Source organism: Ilyonectria robusta (genome assembly GCF_021365365.1).
Source record: "Ilyonectria robusta strain PMI_751 chromosome Unknown BGZ61scaffold_6, whole genome shotgun sequence".
Lineage (NCBI taxonomy): Eukaryota > Fungi > Ascomycota > Sordariomycetes > Hypocreales > Nectriaceae > Ilyonectria > Ilyonectria robusta.
The window spans coordinates 1,721,732-1,742,117 of NW_025764440.1; the positions used below are offsets into that span (position 1 = coordinate 1,721,732).

Below are 20,386 nucleotides of genomic sequence, written 5' to 3' on the forward strand. Positions count from 1 at the left end.
TAAGCACCCGGATTTGTGTTGACGGATCCTCTCTGCATACTATCAGCGCATGATCGTGTTGGGCAGACCAGGGCGAAATGATCTAGACGAAGGAGCAAATATTGATCTCACCGCTGAGAGGGGAAGTTGGATCGTGACGGCCCTGCCATCCATGGGTCAGAGACCATTTGAGCCCGTATTTGCTAGTGGAGCTGATCCAGCCGTCAGGGGCTGGCTGGTTATCAATGGCCAGCAAAGAGGCCAGAACTAACGGCCCACCCCATCTCCAGCGTCATGGCTGACGACAACGGAGGGATGGACAATGGGTGCTGGAATTAGGCTTGGGAACGAATCCATGTGCTCTGGAGCAACCAGCTTGAAGCCTCCTTTCCAGGAGAAGTCGCTTTCGCTTTTTGTAATGTCGCGCCAAGTGAGGCTTATCACGCGGTATATCCAAATCTAGACCGGGGCTAGAATGCCCTCCGTCATCCTGCATGTCCATTCCCTTCAGCTCGCGCTCACTTCCCTTTCCAAATGCAATGCGCCATACCGCCGAGAATCAAAAGATGTGTAGTTGAGACATCCGCACATTGTGTGCTATAGCCTGTGTATCTTAGGTGCTTGGGAAAATATTCAGAAACAAACACTGACGCCTCCATACTTAATATTCAGGAATATTCAGGGAGCTGTCTATTATTGCAGTCCTGACATTAATCCAACGAGGGGAATCCAAATTGAGGAATCCTTATCGATAAGACCCACGTAAAGCGTAAAGCCGCCAGCTGCAACTCTACACTTTTGGGTCATAGCTTCAACGCTCGAATCCTCATCAGACACAACGTCCAGCGTCCCCCATTCCCTCCACGAGCCTCCACCTCGATGCCCCTCCACGGTCTAAATCTTCGCGACGGCATCCCGACACCCTAGCCCCATGTCCTACAAACGATCCCGCACGACATACGAGGCAGATCTCCATGCGCCATACGCAACATTCGGCACTCCTCTGCCTGACGACTCCGAGACACGCGACGATGGCTCCTACCTGCCGCTGTGGAAGCAGGAGGTGAGGGACGAGAGGGGGCGCAAACGCCTCCATGGCGCCTTTACTGGTGGCTGGAGCGCAGGGTAAGTTGGAACTACAGCCGGATACAGTGGACGCATGCGCTGACATAAATTTCACAGCTACTTCAACTCGGTCGGGTCCAAAGAAGGATGGACGCCTTCAAGCTTCGTCTCGAGCCGCAGCAATCGTCGCAAAGATGACACGAAAACGGCGCCGCAGCAACGTGCCGAGGACTATATGGACGAAGAGGATCTCGCCGATGCTGCCGAAGCCCAGCAGCTCCAGACGTCGCAAGCCTTTGCTGGCCTCGGCGCGTCAACCCAGGGGCCCAATGCTGGAGGTCTGATGGGCTTGCTTAAGGCTGAAGGAGATACCATGGGTCTGAAACTTCTGCGAAAGATGGGCTGGAAAGATGGTCAAGGCATTGGGCCCAAGGTGCGACGAAGTGCTCGACTCGACCTGGCAGGAACGGGACCTGGAGCTGGCGATACACACCTTTTCGCACCCGATAATACCGACATGATACACTTTGTGCGCAAAGTTGACCGGAAAGGCCTAGGTCATGACGGAGAGGCTAAACTTGCAGTGTTGGGTAACAGTCAAGTCACTGCTGCTGCGGATGAGGAAGAGGCCGACGACGACCCGATGGTTGGCAGGCTACGGAACACATCACTGGACACTGTGGGTAAGAATAAGCCCAAACCTGGACGGGGAGGCATCGGAGTCGGAATCCTCAACGACACAGGGTCCGATGAAGAGGATCCATACGAGATTGGGCCCAAGATCCGATACAACCGTGTTATCGGAGGCGACAAGAAAAAGAAAAAGGCAAAGAAGGCTGTTGCTGCTGTCAACCCAGCCCTTCGGAATGTGCCCGTATTTCTCTCCAAAACAGCACGGGCGGGCAACAGCCTTGGTCGGTGCCACGATGGCCGACTACCCTTGGATGGCTTTGTTCTCGCCAAAATTGTCGAGGACTTGACAGAGCTCTTGTCCCAATATGCTCCCCCTCCTGTTCCCTCAGGTTGGGTGTCGTCCAAGACACCGGCAGACGGAACCACTTCGTCTTCGTTTGTGTCTACAGCAGATGCAGCCAAGGCGTCGACTCATGACGCAAAGTCACGGGCGGCACTTCTGGGAGAGAAGAGCCTACCGGGCAAGTCCGTCTTCGATTTCATTTCCAGCACTGCTCGTGACCGACTTGCTACTGGATCTGGGAAGACAAATCTCCCTCCGGGTCTTGGCCAGGTCCCGGAAGGATTTGCCATGTCCGAGGAAGAGAAACAACAAGCCTTGTGGGACGAAGCCCCCAAACTGGACCGAGAAACAGCTGTGGCAGCAATATCCCGGGGTTCTTCAGGCCCGTACGCCGATGACGAAGCCAAGAAGGCTCGATACAGGACATATCTAGAGCACTTCGCAACTGGTACCCATCCATTGCCATCTAAACCAATGGGGATGACTGGCGATGAGTTTCTACGAGAGTTGGGAGAGTTTTACAACTGCTCAAGGATCTTCAAACCCATGACAGGATTCATGGCATCGCGGTTCACCACTGCCAAGAAAGCTACGCCGATATCTACGAACGGGTCAGCGGATACAGAGCTGCTCTCTAAGCCGGAACCGAAGCTGGCGGATCCAGCAGAAGAGGCGGCCAAGGTGGGCATGTATGGTAAGCTGACGAGGACGGTCGAAGACTTTTATCCGACGCGACTACTTTGCAAACGCTTCAACGTCAAGGCTCCCGCGCATTCACAGCCAGATAACGATGCAGAGCCGAGCTCAAGGTCAAAGGCGCCGAATGTCCAGCCGACGTGGATGGATCGAGAGGCGGAGATGCGGCCACTTTCTAAGCCCATGTCTGGGGAGATGAAGGCAATTGAAAGTGCCCCTCCGGTAGTACCAACGCCACCAACGGCGGAGGCTGAGGTCGGCATCAATCCCGACAAGAACGAAGCGGTAGAAGGGAAGGCAGCCCACGATGAGGTGCTCCGGGCGATTTTTGGAGATAGTGACAGCGAATGAAAGGCCATATTCCAAATCTGTAGACGGATGGTCCCTCGAACTCGATTCATTGGTGTTGTGTGGATACACGTAGGTGCTGCAGGTGGAAGGTATCGTTTAACATCATGACTCGGATCCCACAGCGATCTGCCTCCGGGGCGAGGACAACGTGATTGACTGCTGGTTTGGCGGTTGGCTGAGAAGGCACGATACGATGATGTGACGATATTGACAGTGGTGGTTGTGACAAGCAAACCTGAACGCATTGAGTGCTGGGTTGCAATGCATGTCTCGTCCCAGCTGGTCGCTACAAAACACGTCGCCTGCGTAGCTGGGGCAGCGAGTGACGCCCCGCTCGTCGCACTCCAGCACCTCCACTCCACTGGAAGCCCTCCCAAGCTGGGCGGCTAAGGCCCCGGCTCGTCGGTAGCGAGCGCTACGATTGGCTGCTTGCGGCGCCCAATTTTAGGTTCCATGCGCCATGGCCCGCTGAGAGCCTCTCCGCTCACAGAGGCCCCGGCCCCAGACTCAGGGGAGTGAAGCCCAGAGCAGCACGCTTCAGCCGCCCAGCCGCCGAATGGGGGCAACACGGCCGGGGGGCGTCTTGTGTCTCTCGGCCTCCCCATTGTTCAACCCCAGCCAACCGCCAACCGCCAACCGCGACTCATCTCTCACACAACCGACGAACGCTGCGACGATCGATCCAATCTCCCGCGACCTTCTGTGCTGCTTCCTACATGCGCCTGCGAGCCTGCTGAGCCTCGTCCCTCTTCCCTCCGCCATCTGCTCGCCCTAGACCGGTGAAGCTCTCTCGTGCTCCTCCGCCTCGGTCTCCGCCTCCTCGAAACACCACCCATCTGTCCCGTCTGCCCCCCGACGGCTCCCAGCAGCCACCTGCATCTGCACGCACGCACGCACGCACGCATGCACCCGCGATAGCACAATCCGCCACACTGTCTGGGTCGCAGGAAACTGGTATTGGACCGTCCGTGTCCCTGGAGTTTGAGAAGAAGACGCCGTCTGCCACATCCTCGTCGGCATCGAGCAGCATCCGGACTACGTCCATCCGCCACCTCGACACCTCCGATCCCGATCCCCAGGTCCACATCCTCCTGAGCCGCGACCAGTCCCCGCCGCCGCAGTATCCCGCCTCCGAGGCGTCCACGTCCCGGCCCCCGCCGTTCTCGTCGCTCTTTTCCCAGTCCGACCACGCCCCCGAGCGCGTCGGCAAGTTTGTCGCTGTTGTCGTTGAAGGAGAGGCATCTGGCTCCGCAGCCGCACCCGCATACGAACCCTCTGCTCCACGAGAGTCTCGGCCCTTCGACCCGGACCACTCTGCCAGGGCTTTCCGCGACCCTGTCGCTGAGACCAAGCGCGCACTCCCCAGGGATACCAAGGGGGATTCTAGTCGCAAGGACGACGACGCCGAACCGCCGCCAGCATACTCGGAGGGTGATAGTCCCCTCCTCTCTTTCTCGTACCTGATGGCTGCCGCCGGAGGAGCCTCGAGTATTATTACTCAGGTTCAACAAGCTGGACCGCCAGTTAATACCATCGGAGGTGAGTTGCATATCGTAATTCTCATGGTGGAGATTACGCGAGGGTGATAATTTGGCTGACTGACGACCTTAGATGTTGGAGCTGACGAAACCATTGCCCTGGACCTACGGTAAGTATCCCTTAAATAGGATCAGCTCAGCTGCGTTTCTGGGAGACTAACGGCCTGAATAGGGGTACCCGATTTTGCCTCTCCCGAGATGAATTGCTCACCTTGCCCGAGTTTGTGTTGCTCTCCCTATTCCCCAACGGATTGTTTCCCGAGGGACGTTCAGGCGGCTTCGCAGATGGCGATGTGGTGCAAGTAGACGTATGTCAAATTACATGGGCTGACCTGGACCACCTCGCTGACAATGGGCAATAACAGTATGACCCAGCTTCGCTCCAGTACATGCTCGACTTCTTCCGGGGTGTGGCCGAGTCTATTCCTACAGATTCTGGACCCAACTCCCCTCCAGAGGAGGACGTTGTGCCTCTCGGAGGTGCCCCTCGAGACGACGCCAAGCGCGCTGGTATCATTGTGCTCCGCGAGGACCTCGACTTCTACGCCATTCCCCCTCGACCCGACATTGACCAGATCAACATGATCGAGGTAAAGCGCGCCGCTGCCCAAGCTCTGCAGCAGCAGGACGGCATCTTCTCCGGCCTGAAACGCAGCGACGAGCCTGGCACGACCGAGGCTCATCTTATCGAGATGCTGACAGCAGGGTAAGCCTACATCCTAGTCCCCCAGACCCGTAAGCATTGCCAATTGCTTACACTTTCACAGAGGCTTTGACCATGACGACACCTGGGGTCACCGTGCAGGTGAGCCCAACAAGGCCGTCATCTGCAGTCTTGCACTTGCGCGCCTCCGCAGCGATATCCGCGGTAACGAGATGGGCACCAATGCCATGGGTATGGCCCAGAAGCTGCTGCTCTTCTGGCGCAAGCCTGCCCGGCGCTGCTGGTGGGAGGGCGTTGAGCTCGAGAACGTTGCGGGCGTGGAGGGCAAGCTCAAGGTCTGGATCCGAAGGGTGTGGACGCTGGAGATGAGCGTTATCGGCCTGCGTTAAAAAGTCCGGTTGGGAGGTGTCTCTCTTTTTCATTTATTTATCATCCCCCATATTCCATTCCCCATTTTTATTATTTTTCGAGACCCGAGTCGACAGGAGCGTTGGTTGAGGTTGTTGGGGGAGTATACGCGTAGAGAAGGGTCGACAGAACTGCGGGCGGGCGTCAGGGTGCCACTGGACTCGGTTTTTTCTTGTCGATTCACACACACAAAGAATGTATGTAGCTTGTCTCTTTCGGCTGCCTTTTTGAAGATTGACGTTTTGGTTGCATGTGCGAGCCCAAAGGTGTTTTACTCTCATTTGAAGTTTTGTCCTGGGACTACTATGTGCCGTAGTTAATAAGACGAGAGGGCATATTAGACTAAATTAGGGTAACGATATTTGCATGAACCACTCGTTGTCTTCAATCAAGGTATACGTTGACGGTTCCTTCTGTGAATCGTCCTCGCCTGGCCCCCGGAGTTCCCTTGACCCCGTGAAGATCTAACCACAACTCCCACGCCTACCCACGTATGCCGAGGCCACCTATCCATATATATCACATTCAATAGCGTAGTGTTCGTTCAACTTTTGCCGTAGCCAGCAATGTGACAACATAGGTCTGGTCCAACCCAGATCTGGAAACGAGAGCTCAATGACTGCATCGCCCATTAAAATGCAATCGACTCTAACCATTTAGTCGCCTAGAACCTTCGTTTTTCTGTAGCGGGTGACAGATCATGACCGTCCAGTGCAATGAAGACTTGAGGCACGCCTTTCACTGCTCTCAGAATGCTTGTTCAATCTTTCTCCGGAGGCATCCCCAAGATTCTCAAGTGTGATAGGGTAGCATCGGTGATTGGCTTCATTTGAATTCACATGCAAGTCGCGCGTAAGCATCCGAAGGATATCAATCTTACCCAGACCGTTCTCCTAGTGATTTTTGAAACACAGCGCTTATATAACAAGGACTTTAGCCAGGCAAACAAGTCCAATTGGGTCAACGCTTAAATCTTCACCTAAGAAGCATCATCTATGGTGCTCGTGATAAGACAAGATGAAGGCGTGAAATAATGCTGGTAAAAAACAAACAATTCACACCGCGAGAGGTTGAGTGTTACTGAGCGGCCCACGCTATCAAATACTTTGCATCGGACTATTTGGTGGATGCATACCGTTATTCGCCGTTGTTTGAAGACTGCCTTGTAAGGTACAGCCCTTCTAAAACATGCAGGGAGGATGTTGGTTTCTTTCAAAACTGGTGTCTGAGTGTCCTTTACATTGTGAAATTAATCACCGAGTTGAATTACGGACCATCGATAGCCTCGGGCTTGTATACCTTTTCTGCCCGGACTGAACATTGTTTCGGTTAGCAAGGGGCTGAGATGGCCTATGTTCCTAGAGAGACACATAACCTTGCTCTGAAAATGTTAAATTAGACGACTCCGTGTCTGGGGGGTTTCACCGTTTCTTGTGGAAGGTGACTAGAAAGACTGCGCTATGATGTGAACGAATTGATGTAATAGCAGACTACTCGCTAGTTACCCGTGACTTCTCATATGCTGTGGCTTCACGAATCAATCCTCCACCTCCACGGTTGTCAGCCAGCTGAGTTCAGGGGTTGCGGTCTCGCCGCCGCTAAAATGCGGCTGTGAGTTTATTTTGGGGCAGGCGATGCGATAAGTGATAAACGCGGGTGATTACATCAGCCAGATCCGCCAATCAACGGTCGGGCTCGAATACCCCGCCAAGCGTAAGCGGCCACCAGAACGTAGACCCCGCCAACACTCAAGCTCAGCTCTGAGTCAACCGCCAAAGTCGCGAAATTCTTCCTACAAATACTACGTGGCCGACCCCGAACGCTTCCACTGCAGCCCAGTCGACCCGTTACAACTTCGCTAGAGTCGAGGCACAATGACCACCATGGAGCCTGCCGAGCGACTTGCCCTCATCCGTGAGAACCTCGCCGAGGTCCTCAACCCCGAGATCATCGAGAAGATCCTTAATGAAGGAGGGAACCCCAAGATCTACTGGGGTAAGCACTCTAATTCGCCCCGGACCGCCTTGCCGGCAATTATACTCCCGCGAGACAATACTAACCTTCGCCTCGCCAGGTACCGCCACCACTGGTCGTCCTCACTGCGGCTACTTCGTCCCGGCCATCAAAATCGCCCAGCTCCTCGCTGCCGGCTGCGATGTCACGGTGCTCCTCGCCGACATCCACGGATTCCTCGACAACCTCAAAGCCCCTATTGAACTTGTCCAACACCGTGCCGAATTCTACCGACGTACCATAACTGGAATCCTCCAGGCCGTCGGAGTGCCCACCGACAAGCTCAAGTTTGTGCTTGGCAGCTCCTACCAGAAGAGCCCCGAGTATGTTATGGATGTCTACAAGCTGTGCTCTTTGGTCTCCGAGCACGACGCCAAGAAGGCCGGTGCCGAGGTTGTCAAGCAGACAGACAATGCTCCTCTGAGTGGCCTGCTTTACCCTATTCTTCAAGTTCTCGACGAGCAGTACTTGGATGTCGATGCTCAGTTTGGAGGTGAGCCTTATTTGGCAACGTATACCCCGTAACTTTACTAATATCTCCTAGGTCTTGACCAGCGCAAGTTGTTTACTGCTGCCAAAGAGTGGCTACCTAAGATTGGATACGCGCAGGTAGGTCTATTGATCTTGACTGGGTGAATCTTGGCTAACATATTCCAGCGTGCCCATCTCCTCAACCCCATGGTTCCTGGACTCCAGGGTGGCAAGATGAGTGCCAGTGACCAAGGTAAGACCGATATTGTAACCCACTAGGAACATCCTAACATCAAATAGACAGCAAGATTGACTTGCTCGAAACCCCCGAGGCTGTCACCAAGAAGATCCGGAAAGCGGCGGCGGCTCCTAAGGTAGTTGAGGAGAACGGAGTTTTGGCCTTTGTGGAATTTGTTCTCCTCCCTGCCTCACATCTGCGTGGAAACCGAGAATTCCGCGTTGACCGTGAGCGCGATGGTTTGGAACCACTGGTTTACACCACCATTGCTCAGATGCATGATGATTACAGGAACGACGTGGTATGTTTAATTATTCATTGTCCAGAATATTTCATAAATGCTAATCAACTACATAGCTATCACCTCAGATCCTGAAGCCTGCAGTGGCAAAGGCTCTCAACGAGCTTATGGCTCCGATCCAAGAGGCCTACCAAGCTTCCACCGAATGGCAGGAAATTACCCTGAAGGCCTACCCGCCTCCACCTAAGAAGGAGAAGAAGGTCAAGGATAGGGGTTCTCGATTCCCTGGAGCGAAGGGAGAGGCGAAGCCAGGAGCTAAGGCGGAAGCCAAGCCAGAAGCCAAGCCGGAAGCCAAGCCGGAAGCGACACCGGAAGCGAAACCGGAAGCAAATTGATGAACATAAGCTGGCCGTCCGAACGGAGCTTGATAAAGAGATTATGTGGAGTTGTGGTAACGCGATAATCTGTGCAAAGAATAGAAAGGAACAATTTTTGATACAGAATAAACGGATTGAACTCTTATATCCTTTGAACGCGTTGGATTTTATCCTTGAGATTATCGGTGTGAGTGCTCCCATGTACCTAACCACACCAAACTATTAATCCTCCAACGCTGGATGTGTCTTTGTTTGATTCTGAGTAGATATTCTGCTACTCATAGGGGTTTGGACTTGATTTCTGTCTCACTTTGCTCCCAAGGCAGTGCTGGCAGTGTTTGCCTTGAGCCCCAAAATGTCAGAGCAATACAAATATCAGGTGAAGGCACTCGGAATAGAGAATCTACTGTACAATCCTAAAGACAAGCAATAATGATCCGCCTAAGGAAACCTTGAGAAAAATTCAAGTCAATAAAGACTGATTGTCCGTGTTGTATCTCGCCCTAATTATATTTTCGTCTATTTATTTGTTTAATGCAATAATGAATAGCTGAGGCCACTTACTACCTACACAGATCCACAAAATGGCGCAAGATGATCGTGGTTGGCTGGCTGGGTCATGTCAAGGCTACAACCTGCAGGCAGCAGCTCGTCGTTCAGCATCTCTCTCCTCTTCAATTCCAAGTCCTGATAAATCATCGTAACTCGGCTTTGCAGGTCTACAGTACGAGCCAATTTCTCATATACGCTACATCAGCGATACAGCATCATGGCCGCCGTCGACACCACCGCTACCTCAACACCACGCTCACCTCTCACCGACATTCTCTCCTCTTACGCAATCCTCCCAACCCTTGCAACGTGGCTCTCAACTTTGGACCTTTACCACCTCGCTCTCACCAATCGCTCCAACTTCTCATCCATACTTGAATCACGCAAGATTTTCAAGTCCCTCAGCCGCCATTGCCTCTGTGACGGCCGCGGCCTCGTAAGGCGCCAGGAGTTTCGCAAGCCGTACAGCATTGGTCCTCGCGACTATGCCTGGGGCAGACGTCGAAAAATTTACAAGGATGAGCCCATCGAAGTACGCCTCTACAACGTCAAATGCGACGAAGCTGGTGCCCTTCCATGCATCAAGTGCGGCATTAACCTCTGTGAGGAGTGCCGCTCTTATCCTCGCGAACCGCTTGAACGCCCTAAGCGGCGACCACACCTTGACGCTGCTTATCAGCTCAGCCACATCATGTGCTTGTGCGAGCTGTGCGATGCTGCGGCTGAGAAAGAAGTCACTGGGAAGTTCCTCAACGAGCTCTGTGACTGCGACATCTTTGAGAGGTGGATTTGTACACGGTGTGAATCAAAGGAGGTTAAATTTATGATCGAGTACTTTCGAAAACACACCAAGATGGACCCGGATGATGATACACTCCTGCCTTCAAAGCTCATACCGGATCACCAATTTGATCGCTGTGTAAGTGCCCGCACCCAAACGGCCAATTATGTCGGAGAGGCACAACACTAACAAGCTTTGGAATGGAGTTCTGGTGCATATGCGGCGCCCAAGTCCCTCAAAGTACGCGCGCGAGGTGTACTTGGTGTAAGAGACGCCATCTGCCAGAAAGCGAGTGGTCAAAGGAGTGGGATGAAGTAGGGTCGAAGATGCCCTGGGTTGACGATGTAGGCCGTTTCTATTCTGCTCCTATTCCATACTGACACCAGTTGCCTTATAGGACCCCGACTACCCCCACTGGGTTACTGATGAGTTGGGGAAATACCCAAACCCGTACCCAGAGCTTGGTCACCGTCGCAACTGAGAGAAAGAGCTGCCACGGTGAAATTCTGAGCCAGTATGGTCTTGTGGTTTGAGCCGTGCCATGCTTCCAGGTGGCCAGACCTACAAAGATGGACACACTGGGACAAAATAGTCCCTTCCAGCATTGCCCATGTTGGAAATATCTGCTTTGCAAGAGAAGGAAATTTTACCGTTTGATTTTGTCTTGTGCAAGTTTTACCGCCAGGAGACGGTACTTCTGTTTAAAACCCTACACCCCACCATCCTTTTGTTTACTTTCATTTCTTCTTCGAGAAGGCACTCAGGGTAGGAGAAATAGTGAAGACCAACAAATCTTCAATTTTACGGACCCAAGACCACTGAGGCATACCGATTATTCCAAGAGGGCTCAACAATGCAATTATCGAGCGTCGATCGTCATCAAACAAGAGCCACGCCCGGTTAGCTCAATCGGTAGAGCGTGAGACTCTTACGAGTACGCAATCTCAAGGTTGCGGGTTCGACCCCCGCATCGGGCTGTTCCTATATTTCGATTGCGAGCGTGAGCGAGGCTTTCTTTTTTTGCTGGGTTTGAAGTCTGAGCACATGACCAATTATAGATGATGGATTGGGAATGCTCCCCCTGCTCTCTTCCCCCCTCATTTTTGATACTATAGCAGCTTAAGTGCTATACGAATCTCGATTTGAGAATTTTCCTTTGTCGTGCCGGAGCTGGAACTAATGCTGGTGTAACGTGAGTCATAACTGCGCTACCCTGAGCCATTGACCAGGGCTTAAGAAAAGTGAGAAACCATTCCTATCCATGCCTTCGCAAATTCGTTCAGAGAATTCCTTGGAAGGGAGTAGAGTTACTTTCTTCTTCTTCTTCTTCATTAATGTCCCTAGCTAACGTACTTTTAGTCTTCAACGAACCGGTGTTTCAAAGTAGATAGTGTTTCCCGAGGTCTAATAAGAGGGCGTCGCCTGAGTGATTCAAGGGTACCTGAGCCAATACCGATTCTGGAGCCCCTCCCTAAGTTGTTGGCTCTCCTTGCTTTGAACTGACTGACCTGCCTGAATGCTAGGCCAATAACATCTTCTTAGACTAGAACACCGGTTTCATTACCATAATCATCAGAGCTCTTGAGAGTGCAAGCGGCTTTCGTAGCAGCATCCGCCTGAGTGTTGCAACTGCGCGGGACCGCCCAGAAGGAAATCTCGCATCCGCTTTCAGCATAAGTCCCCATCAACTCAGACAGCACCTCCCAGAGATCGCGATTAGCAGTTGGTCTACCAGCTGCAGTCCGCCAGTTATTGTTGGCCCAGTTCCGCAGCCAGGTCGTGGCCCCCTTGCACACATACTCGGAATCACTGATGACGACGATACGCTTCCAACCTTCCCCCCACCACACGCGGAATCTGAGAAAGGCGATGACGGCACGCAGCTCTGCCCTGTTGCTCGTATGGGTTCGTACCTCGCCGGTTGGGCCTTTGTTCTCAGGGGGCCATGCTTACACGCCATCTGACGTGTGGTTGAAGACAAAGGCAAAGGCACCACGCGGCGCAGAGAGACCGTTGGAAGCACACGCGCCATCCGTGTAGGCAGCCATTGTCTTCAGATCCGTCACTGCGGGTGCAAACCTGCGGCGGATACAAAATCGTTCGGTCCTTGTGTTGTTGAGGTTGTTGAGGTTGTTGATGAGGCGGACCGGAAACATGAATTCGGGAGACAAGTCGGCTGGGGCTTCGAAGATGGTTCCCGTCCAGACGCCGGCGCTAGCCATGGTCAGTACCTGAGTGGACATGGTTTATCTCTGTATTCCATGTTTACTCCGTTGCCCATGATGCGTTTGGCACGAGCGATGGACTGCGGATCTGACACGAGACGAACGGCCATCACACCGCCAGGTCCGACGAACTGGAGCGCCACTTCGGCTAGTTCATGGAGCTTAAGGACCATTCGTGGTTCGGTGTTGGCTAGAGTGAAGTCTCCAAGAACCGGAAGAACAGTGCGAGGCTGGTCGTCATTCTCGGAATCATAGTGCGCCATCTTGAAAGGTCACGGAGCCAAAGGGAACGAAACTGGAACTGGTGAAGAATGGATAAAGGCAAAACTGGCGAGTGTTGAGCACGAGGCAGTGCGGAGAGTTAAAACTTGAAGAGCGTACTTGCCTACCTACCTAAATAGTCGCCCTCGATAGTTCTTGCCGTCCCAATCCGTTTCTGGCGCCAGACCCGAGCTGTCGCCGCTTTAACCTGAGTAGAGGTTTATCAGCTAGTTAAGGTCTTGACATCGTTTCCGGCCCCTGTTTGTTCATGCCAGCACACAGTTGCTGACACGGAAGGGAATACTGTGCCAGTGCTCTGGACACGGCCCGGCTCCGGGCTCCAAGCAGACAACGTTGGTTGAAAAGAATGCGAACTCTTCTTGATATCAGTGCTAGCTCTTTTTAGTTCCCTAAGCTAATGTAATAGGTTCGGAATCGTAAGAGAATGAACTACTAGCTATTCATAGCTTCACTCCTGATCATATAGTATGCTTTGCCCGGTCGCACCCCAATGCCCAATGAGCTTGGCCGTCCTTAGTATTTTCCTAGGGGCCATTATCAGATTGGGCACATGAGTACCCATGTCAAAGCAGTATTGTTTCAATCGGTATAACCCTTGAAAAACTAGCCCTATAAGTATTGATTCCCAGTTTTATAGCTAAAATCCGAAGAGGAGGATACCATCTAGAAGTATAGTACCAGTAAAGGAAGCTAGATCTCTGGGACAGAAGGCAGATATATAAGCTTAAGAAGGCTACTCTGAAGACTTATTACCTCTGATACCAGATATTATAGTTAACTAATTGTAAAAAAATCATTAAATTCACGTTGTATTTAATTAAACTTAAAATGGCATCTACTCATTATAGTAATACAGAACAATACTAAAAACGGAATAAATATAGCAAGGAACTCGCTCAATATATTAGTAAGTTAGATCTAACTCCATTTTTAATAACAGGCTGATAGACTTAAGGCGCTGGACGGTGTTTGTGTGCCTCGCGAGGCATGGCTTTGCGTCGGGTCTTCTCGAATGGAGAATGCGTCGTCATTTCGCCGGCAATCAAGACGATACTGATCCAGCCTGTGATAGCTGACCTGTCTTATCTGATCTGGAGAGGCGCATGCCTCCGGTGGGGACGGGTAACGGCAGCGTTGTTCCTATCCTGAGAGTATCGAGATCATCGGGACATTCTAGGCGGGGGGACCGCTTCGGCCGATTCATTTCGAACAGTTGAGCAGACTAAGAGCTGTGTATCCATGTTGAAAGGAACGCCATTTCAGGTACCATGTCCACCAGTCATGTTGTTGAATGCATCCTCGTCTGGCGTGGACCCAAAACCTGAGTCCGTGAATGGATCCCCCTGGTATTTCCCGGCCGGTTGTACTCCGTGTTGTTGCCAATTGTGCGCATTTTGAACAGGTTGGTATGGTAATGAAAACTCAGGAAACATGGGATCGAAGGGTTCGACTGAAAACTCGGGCATGGAGGAGAAATCGGGGTAGCCCAAGTTGTGAGACGGCAGTTTCATACCGGGATACCACGGCTCGTCCGGGTGAGGCCCATATGGATGGGGTTGTGATGGGTATAGCATCGGATTGCTTTGCTCCGTATTGACTGATGTTGGAGCAAGAGAAGGATTTTGGGGTGGACTCAGATGAGATGCGGCAAGTGGAGAGCTGGTTTGAGAAGACGTCGGTTGCGAGAGTATTTGACGTACTCGACCTGGTAGTCGTCCGTTTTTCTGGCGTCTTGCTGCTGGCAATGAGGCCTGATCTTGGCCACCCTTCAATCTTCTCTTTCTTACGCCGAGGGAGAACGGCGTGCTAACTGACGGGTGAAACTTGGGCACTGCAGTTGAAGATGCAAAGGTGACGTAGAGATGCTTCATTTTCTCATTGAGAGGTAAATTCTCCCGATATGCGCAGATATTGAGCTCCTTGTGGTGGTTGACCAGATCGGCCCTGGTGGAGAAGTGGGAATAGCACCGCAAGCAGACCGCGCCGCCAAAATGCGTCTCGTCTGCCGGATCGTCTGGGTCATCTTGAGTCCAGCGGTCAGATTTGTTGCAATATTCGCACTTATTCTTGCCCTTTATACTAGTTTTATGTAATATACATTTGGTGATGAAATGTTGACCACGTCGGTGTGGGTGTTGACCTCTGATGAATGCGTGATCGCTCACAGCATGAGAGAGGGTGTGGGTGAATTCCGCCTTCGGTTTTAAGCACAAATTCCAAGGTTTTTGGATGAACTGAAAGGGTTCCATGAGATAGTATGGGCAGAATTCGCAGTTGTCTTCGAAATCACTGTCTTTAGGCTTTCTGAGATCGTCATGTATAGATTATGGATACACGAAGCTGGTTCCATCATCGCCTGGCCTACTCCTCGGAGGAGGGGCAATTGCTGTGTTTTTGTGCGGATCGTGCTGCGTGCCGATGTCCCGGTCGTCATCATCACAGTCGTCGCTCTCCGATAGTGTTCGACGTGCAGACCGTGCTCTCTTTGCCTTTCCGGTAGTCGGCGTGTAGAAGGATGTGTACGTCGTGGGTGGGAGTAACTCCGTTGACGCAGACGCAGGTGCCCGGACAGTTGGGGGGGCTAGGGTTGATGTGGTTGCTGAGGGTGGCGGAAATACGTCAAGGTGTCAAGGAACTCTTCGAGTTCTGTTCTTTTGTTTACGGACGAGATCGATGGGAGAGTGGCGCCAGCAATAGGCGACACTGGTGACATGAAGGGACTCGACACCCAGCCTGGGCCATCGAGGCTCCTGCACCCATTCATGTGGTTGAATCTAAGGGAATTGCTGCACACGAGAGCACCCTCACCGAAGTGACTCGACATGAATTGGTCACAATCGATGCTCTGGGAATTGAAGGCCTCGTCAGAGGCGACCGGGCGTTCGGACGAGCCATGCGCGCAAGCTTCATATGGCTGACAAGCGTTCATATCAGCGTCGTAGTCGCCAGAGCTGTCGCGGTCACGGTCGTGGTGAGGTAGGTAGGGAGGTAGAGGGGATTCTCTAAGAGTTGGTAGGGCGACGACGGTAGCGGCGGCTTCGAAACACGTTCACGGCTTGGAGATAGATTCGGCACTGGCTCCGACGGAAGCTCGGAGGGGAGGCCGGCAGACTGGCCAGGCATGTTGGGCGAGGGGTCACAAACTCTCGTGACGACAGGATGGCTGATTGCAGATGATCGTACGCTCGGCTCTCCATATTTAGACGATGGTGGGAGCTGACGGTTGGCAAAGGCCATGCTCTCTAATGGCTGTCCTCGGCCGCATTCTTTGCCCAGCTCAGCCGTGATGTTCTGGAGAATCTCATCTGCCGAGACGATGTACGCCACTCTCCGTTCGATGCTCGCGGCCACGATGAAGCCGTAGATCTGTTTAGTGTTCTGATCGATCACGAGCGAGCCACAGTCCCCCTCGCTGACAGCATCAGGGAGGCTGATGGAGTAGAACCGGGTGAACCTGCTGCTATATGGGAGTCGCATGAGGGTGGGTCGTCCGTCAAGCAAGCCGTTCATCAAGCCGCGCGATGGCGTCATGACGGAGACTGCGAACTGGCCTGCGTCGATGCGCTCGACTGTCTCTTTTGAGATGCAGCGGAGCTCTTGATGGAAGGTCTCGCCATCTGGGACCGGAATAAGAGCGTAGTCGTGCTCTGGCGAGAAGATTTCAAAGCCTTCGGTGGCATGAGATGGCTGAGTCGAGTTTGGCCGCTCGGCGCGACTCCAGCTACCGGAGAGGCCGTCCTGGACAATATCGTCCGTTGTAGCTTCGGAGTCGGAGGAAAAGTCTGATGGCGTGGCACTTCCGGCCCTCAGCATCTCGGATTCACAGTCCGACTCCGAGTCTTCCATGTCAATGTCCTCTTCGGGCTCCTCCGGCGGGCGGGGCATGAATATATGAGCCGGTGCGAAGAAGAAGTCGTCCTGTCCGACCCTCACAACGCAGCTCAGCATTCCAGCTCGAGATGTCTCTTCGCCATCGTTCGTCGCGATGATTGAAAGGAGGGAACTGTTCGGAACCTGGTTGGTGACTTTCGCATTCCCCGATGCGAGCCGCCGTATGTCAAACTTGGAGCATCTGTAGAGCAAGTTCTTGTCGGGCGCTTCTCCCTTCTTCCCAGTCATGATGATATTCAGTGCTTGCGGCGGCCAGTCCCACTGATCCACCTTCAGGCCAGGGTAACCTCGCAGCAGGGGACCTCGTCTGAGATGCCTTACTGCGCTCTTTCTGTGTCGCTGGGTGGTGCCCGCGAGCATTACGTAGGCGGTGCTGGAATCGAGAGTCTTGCCTCGGAGGAAAATGTCGATGAGGACATGCGACGACCGCGGAATTGAGCGGCACCGGGAAACCTCCTCGCAAACAGCCTGGAGGATGCTGTTGAAAGGTTCTTGCCTGGGATCCCTGATCTCCCAGCACTCCAAGTTGTCGACTCGCCCTCGATGGTTGCCAGCGTATTGCGCTACATCGACGATAAATGGCGTTTCGTCACTTCTGAAGAGATTCATGATAGGGACTAGAATGAAGTCGCCGCGTAGAGGATTGTGCTTGGCTGTGGTCTGCCCATAATAATAGTATGTGGGCTTCAATAACGGGACTGCATCACTATCAAAGCCAGGAGGTCCTCAGGGGAGGGGGAGATTCTCAGTGGAGGGTAAAGGAGGGGGAAAGTGAGTTGTCGCGTTCCCATGATGCACTGCCTCCGCCGCTTTGCCTCGCCAAGAGAGGAAATTGAGGCCTTCCATATGCATCATGGGGCTTATATACTGCGCAGGTTGGCGGGGCATACTCTGCCCTAGCTTCAGCTGCCCGACCAACGCGATGTCCACGGGAGCCCATAGGCTCACTGGGGTCCTCGGGCATCTCTGAATCTCCCAGGTACTTAATCTGCCTTGTCAGAAACAATGTATTTCGCGACTAGGGCGGCTTCAGCCTCGACACAGCTCGGCCCATCACTCGTACTAGTACCTACCGGGCGACCATGGTGCCACGCGTTTTTCCTCGTTGGTCCGCGGACTGAGCCATTGTCAAGGCAAACGACCAGGCCAAAATGAAGGAGAACGCACCATACCTATCAGCCTTGCAAACTGTCTCTTCTTATTGCATGGGGCACCCATGACAGGTAGAGGGGTTCCATCGTGGCGATTCAACCCGGATTCTGTAGTGACACGAGTACTGATAAGTCCATCTAGCCGTCTCTTTGACCCGTAGGATTCTGCAATTTCTCTCATCACATCCGTCTCGCTCAGATGGCCTCACTTCCAGCTGGGAATACCACCCAGCTAGACCATATCTGCTCACCAGTTCCTATCGCCACCCAACTCAAGATCGCAAATGCTTTCTGGGCTGATGTCACGCCAGCCAGCTATAAACCAGCCTCTCTGCAACCTTACTCTGAATACTACACCGAGCAATGCAAGATGGTATATTATTCTCTTGGGGCCAACCTCCCATTCTCGAAACATGAGGGCATCATTCAGCTGGCCCAGGAGATAAAGCAGGGCTTGACGCGACAGCAGGTTGTTCAGAGTGTCGAGGGCAGATACCGGGGAATCGTGTCAAATGCGCAGCTTGACAAAGCCGAGATCATAAACGGGGCTGTAAACCTTGCCACCCGTCTGCTCCTGATGGTTGACGTGGGGAAACCGGCGACGAACAGAATGTGGACCGGGAGGGCTTTCAGGTCTTGGGACCAGGGCACGATCCGTGATTTCACAGCGAGCATCTTCCCAGTGCAAGGGTCAAACCGGCACAACGGGATTCAGCTCGACACCGACTTCAACGCCCGCAACCTAGACGCCATCGGCGGACTCAAAGTCGAGCTCACCAACAACCTCCTCGACCACCTAAAGGTGATCGACATTGAAGGCGAGACTACTGTCATGATCTTCCACCACGCCTCCTTCCTCGAGAATCAGGAGCACCCGCTGTTCCCGGACGGCTTCGTCCACGAGACGCTACAAACGCTCGCCCTGCTCTTCCCGCAGAACAAGTGGTACAAGAACAGCAAGGCATGGTACCATAAGCACTTCGAGTCCACCATGGCAGACACGGACACCGGCGTGTTGTCGTGCGGGCCGTTGACTATGACTGATATCGACGCGTACCAGTTCTGGGGCGATAGGCTTGTACGGTTGAAGTTGGTGTTTGATCAGGCGAAACCAAGGACACTACGCCAATGGTGGAATGATAGGCGGGAGGGTACGCAGTGGTATGCCTTGTGGGTTGTGGTTGGGTTCACGATCTTCTTTGGGCTGGTGCAGAGTATAGAAGGGGGAATACAGGTTTATAAGGCATATCAAGTTGAAGAGAACGGAAACGGTTAGCTCTGTTGGATAATGCTAGCAATCTGCGCCGTTTCGGTGCGGCCTCGTTGGGAAAAGAGATGGAGTTTTTCGCTGATATGTCGCCAGATGCTTCTTTGAATGCGCCCAAGTCCCCATTTACCCGGGACACCCATTCGCAGGCTCCTGAGTATGCCCAGGTGTCGGCAAGGGATGGCAGCCGAGATCCACCGGCAAATCATCGAGAGCCGAGTGAAGCCGCTTGATGTGATCCGGCACTCATTGAAGATATCTATGCATTGTGATTCCGTTAGCAGTAAACCTGTTGCGGACTCAGTCACTCAACGCTGGGTGAGTGGCTTGGGATCGGTTGCCCACAAAAGCGGTGACAAGCTGCGTCGAGATTCGCATGGTATAACACTATCCGCACATTTACAAAAGCCTATGCTTACCCTTTTTGACTAAAGAATTTAAATGTTCTCTCCCAAACTTTACTCTTCCCTGATACCGAATTTGTAATGGCAGAGGAGATCTTGGCACGAAGGCCATTATATGTAAGTTAATTTAAATGATGGGTCTTATTTGATGTCACGGCTCTGGTTGGGACTATACGGCCACAAACACAGGCATCGGGTCAAACCAACCTTGTGTTTTTTATTTTATCTAATCACATAAGGAGCGATACTTGGGGAGCGTTGGTGATTACTGAAGCAAGAAAGCGACAAGGCGTATGGATATTGAAAGAGCTTGGATACTTGTCTAGGAGGCCTGGATGGGACAAGACGAGGTGGATTTATTGGAGCTCAACATATGCCTTGGTGGACTTGGTTCATAGAGAAGAGGTGTGGATAAGTGTTAGTGAGCACATGGGTGTAGGGGGTATTCTGGAATAAGCTTATGTTTGGTGCTCCCAAGAGTGGGCGAGAAATAGGAGGTGGCCTGAATTTCAGGTAATTGACTCCATGGCCCGGTTCCTCCTTTTCGCCATGGAAGCGACTGCACCGGTGGCCAGACTCCGTGAAGTTTATGAGAGTCATCATACGCGAGTGGCAGCTCATGAACAGCTGCAACACACTTTCCCAGCCGTTAGGCCATGGCTTCAACCATCTCTAACCTGTTATACACACCGCCCCTCCAAATGCGTAGCACCTCCAATCCGTGAATGTCCCCGCATAACCCGTTGCATCTAGCAGATGGAAATGAGCATATGTGTGAGAAGTTCTTACTATTATTTCTATCTAACAGGGGGTCTT

General features: G+C 52.8%; 7 protein-coding genes and 1 non-coding gene across 8 annotated transcripts; 5 read left to right on the forward strand and 3 right to left on the reverse strand.

Moving 5' to 3' along the window:
* Positions 1-910: 910 nt before the first annotated feature.
* On the forward strand, positions 911-5,675 carry BGZ61DRAFT_572571 (uncharacterized protein; the record flags this gene model as incomplete). Its single annotated transcript, XM_046256103.1, has 7 exons — positions 911-1,104; positions 1,162-3,053; positions 3,986-4,606; positions 4,679-4,715; positions 4,778-4,913; positions 4,971-5,311; positions 5,373-5,675. The coding sequence occupies 7 exons, from the start codon at positions 911-913 to the stop codon at positions 5,656-5,658; spliced, it is 3,507 nt and encodes a 1,168-aa protein (XP_046107042.1). The 3' UTR covers positions 5,659-5,675.
* A 1,757-nt stretch (positions 5,676-7,432) lies between these two features.
* BGZ61DRAFT_448203 (uncharacterized protein) lies at positions 7,433-9,461 on the forward strand. The gene is made up of 6 exons (XM_046245443.1): positions 7,433-7,672; positions 7,752-8,183; positions 8,235-8,299; positions 8,348-8,414; positions 8,462-8,700; positions 8,757-9,461. Exons 1-6 carry the CDS (start codon positions 7,552-7,554, stop codon positions 9,033-9,035), a joined length of 1,203 nt encoding a protein of 400 aa, XP_046107043.1. The 5' UTR covers positions 7,433-7,551; the 3' UTR covers positions 9,036-9,461.
* Positions 9,462-9,651: 190 nt separating this feature from the next.
* BGZ61DRAFT_201440 (uncharacterized protein) lies at positions 9,652-11,154 on the forward strand. Its single transcript, XM_046237921.1, has 3 exons — positions 9,652-10,488; positions 10,557-10,694; positions 10,748-11,154. Exons 1-3 carry the CDS (start codon positions 9,787-9,789, stop codon positions 10,829-10,831), a joined length of 924 nt encoding a protein of 307 aa, XP_046107044.1. The 5' UTR covers positions 9,652-9,786; the 3' UTR covers positions 10,832-11,154.
* A 90-nt stretch (positions 11,155-11,244) lies between these two features.
* On the forward strand, positions 11,245-11,327 carry BGZ61DRAFT_t90. The gene has a single exon. It is a non-coding gene; the product is annotated as a tRNA-Lys (tRNA).
* Positions 11,328-11,888: 561 nt separating this feature from the next.
* Positions 11,889-12,838, reverse strand: BGZ61DRAFT_586836 (ribonuclease H-like domain-containing protein; the record flags this gene model as incomplete). The annotated part of the gene is made up of 3 exons (XM_046256460.1): positions 11,889-12,240; positions 12,304-12,564; positions 12,669-12,838. The coding sequence occupies 3 exons, from the start codon at positions 12,836-12,838 to the stop codon at positions 11,889-11,891; spliced, it is 783 nt and encodes a 260-aa protein (XP_046107045.1).
* Positions 12,839-13,878: 1,040 nt separating this feature from the next.
* BGZ61DRAFT_572583 (uncharacterized protein) lies at positions 13,879-14,728 on the reverse strand (the record flags this gene model as incomplete). The annotated part of the gene is made up of 1 exon (XM_046256104.1): positions 13,879-14,728. One exon carries the CDS (start codon positions 14,726-14,728, stop codon positions 14,117-14,119), a length of 612 nt encoding a protein of 203 aa, XP_046107046.1. The 3' UTR covers positions 13,879-14,116.
* A 1,054-nt stretch (positions 14,729-15,782) lies between these two features.
* BGZ61DRAFT_572585 (uncharacterized protein) lies at positions 15,783-17,357 on the reverse strand (the record flags this gene model as incomplete). Its single annotated transcript, XM_046256105.1, has 1 exon — positions 15,783-17,357. The coding sequence occupies one exon, from the start codon at positions 17,355-17,357 to the stop codon at positions 15,783-15,785; it is 1,575 nt and encodes a 524-aa protein (XP_046107047.1).
* Positions 17,358-18,098: 741 nt separating this feature from the next.
* On the forward strand, positions 18,099-19,399 carry BGZ61DRAFT_516312 (uncharacterized protein; the record flags this gene model as incomplete). The annotated part of the gene is made up of 2 exons (XM_046252285.1): positions 18,099-19,170; positions 19,263-19,399. The coding sequence occupies 2 exons, from the start codon at positions 18,099-18,101 to the stop codon at positions 19,397-19,399; spliced, it is 1,209 nt and encodes a 402-aa protein (XP_046107048.1).
* Between the last annotated feature and the right edge of the window lie 987 nt (positions 19,400-20,386).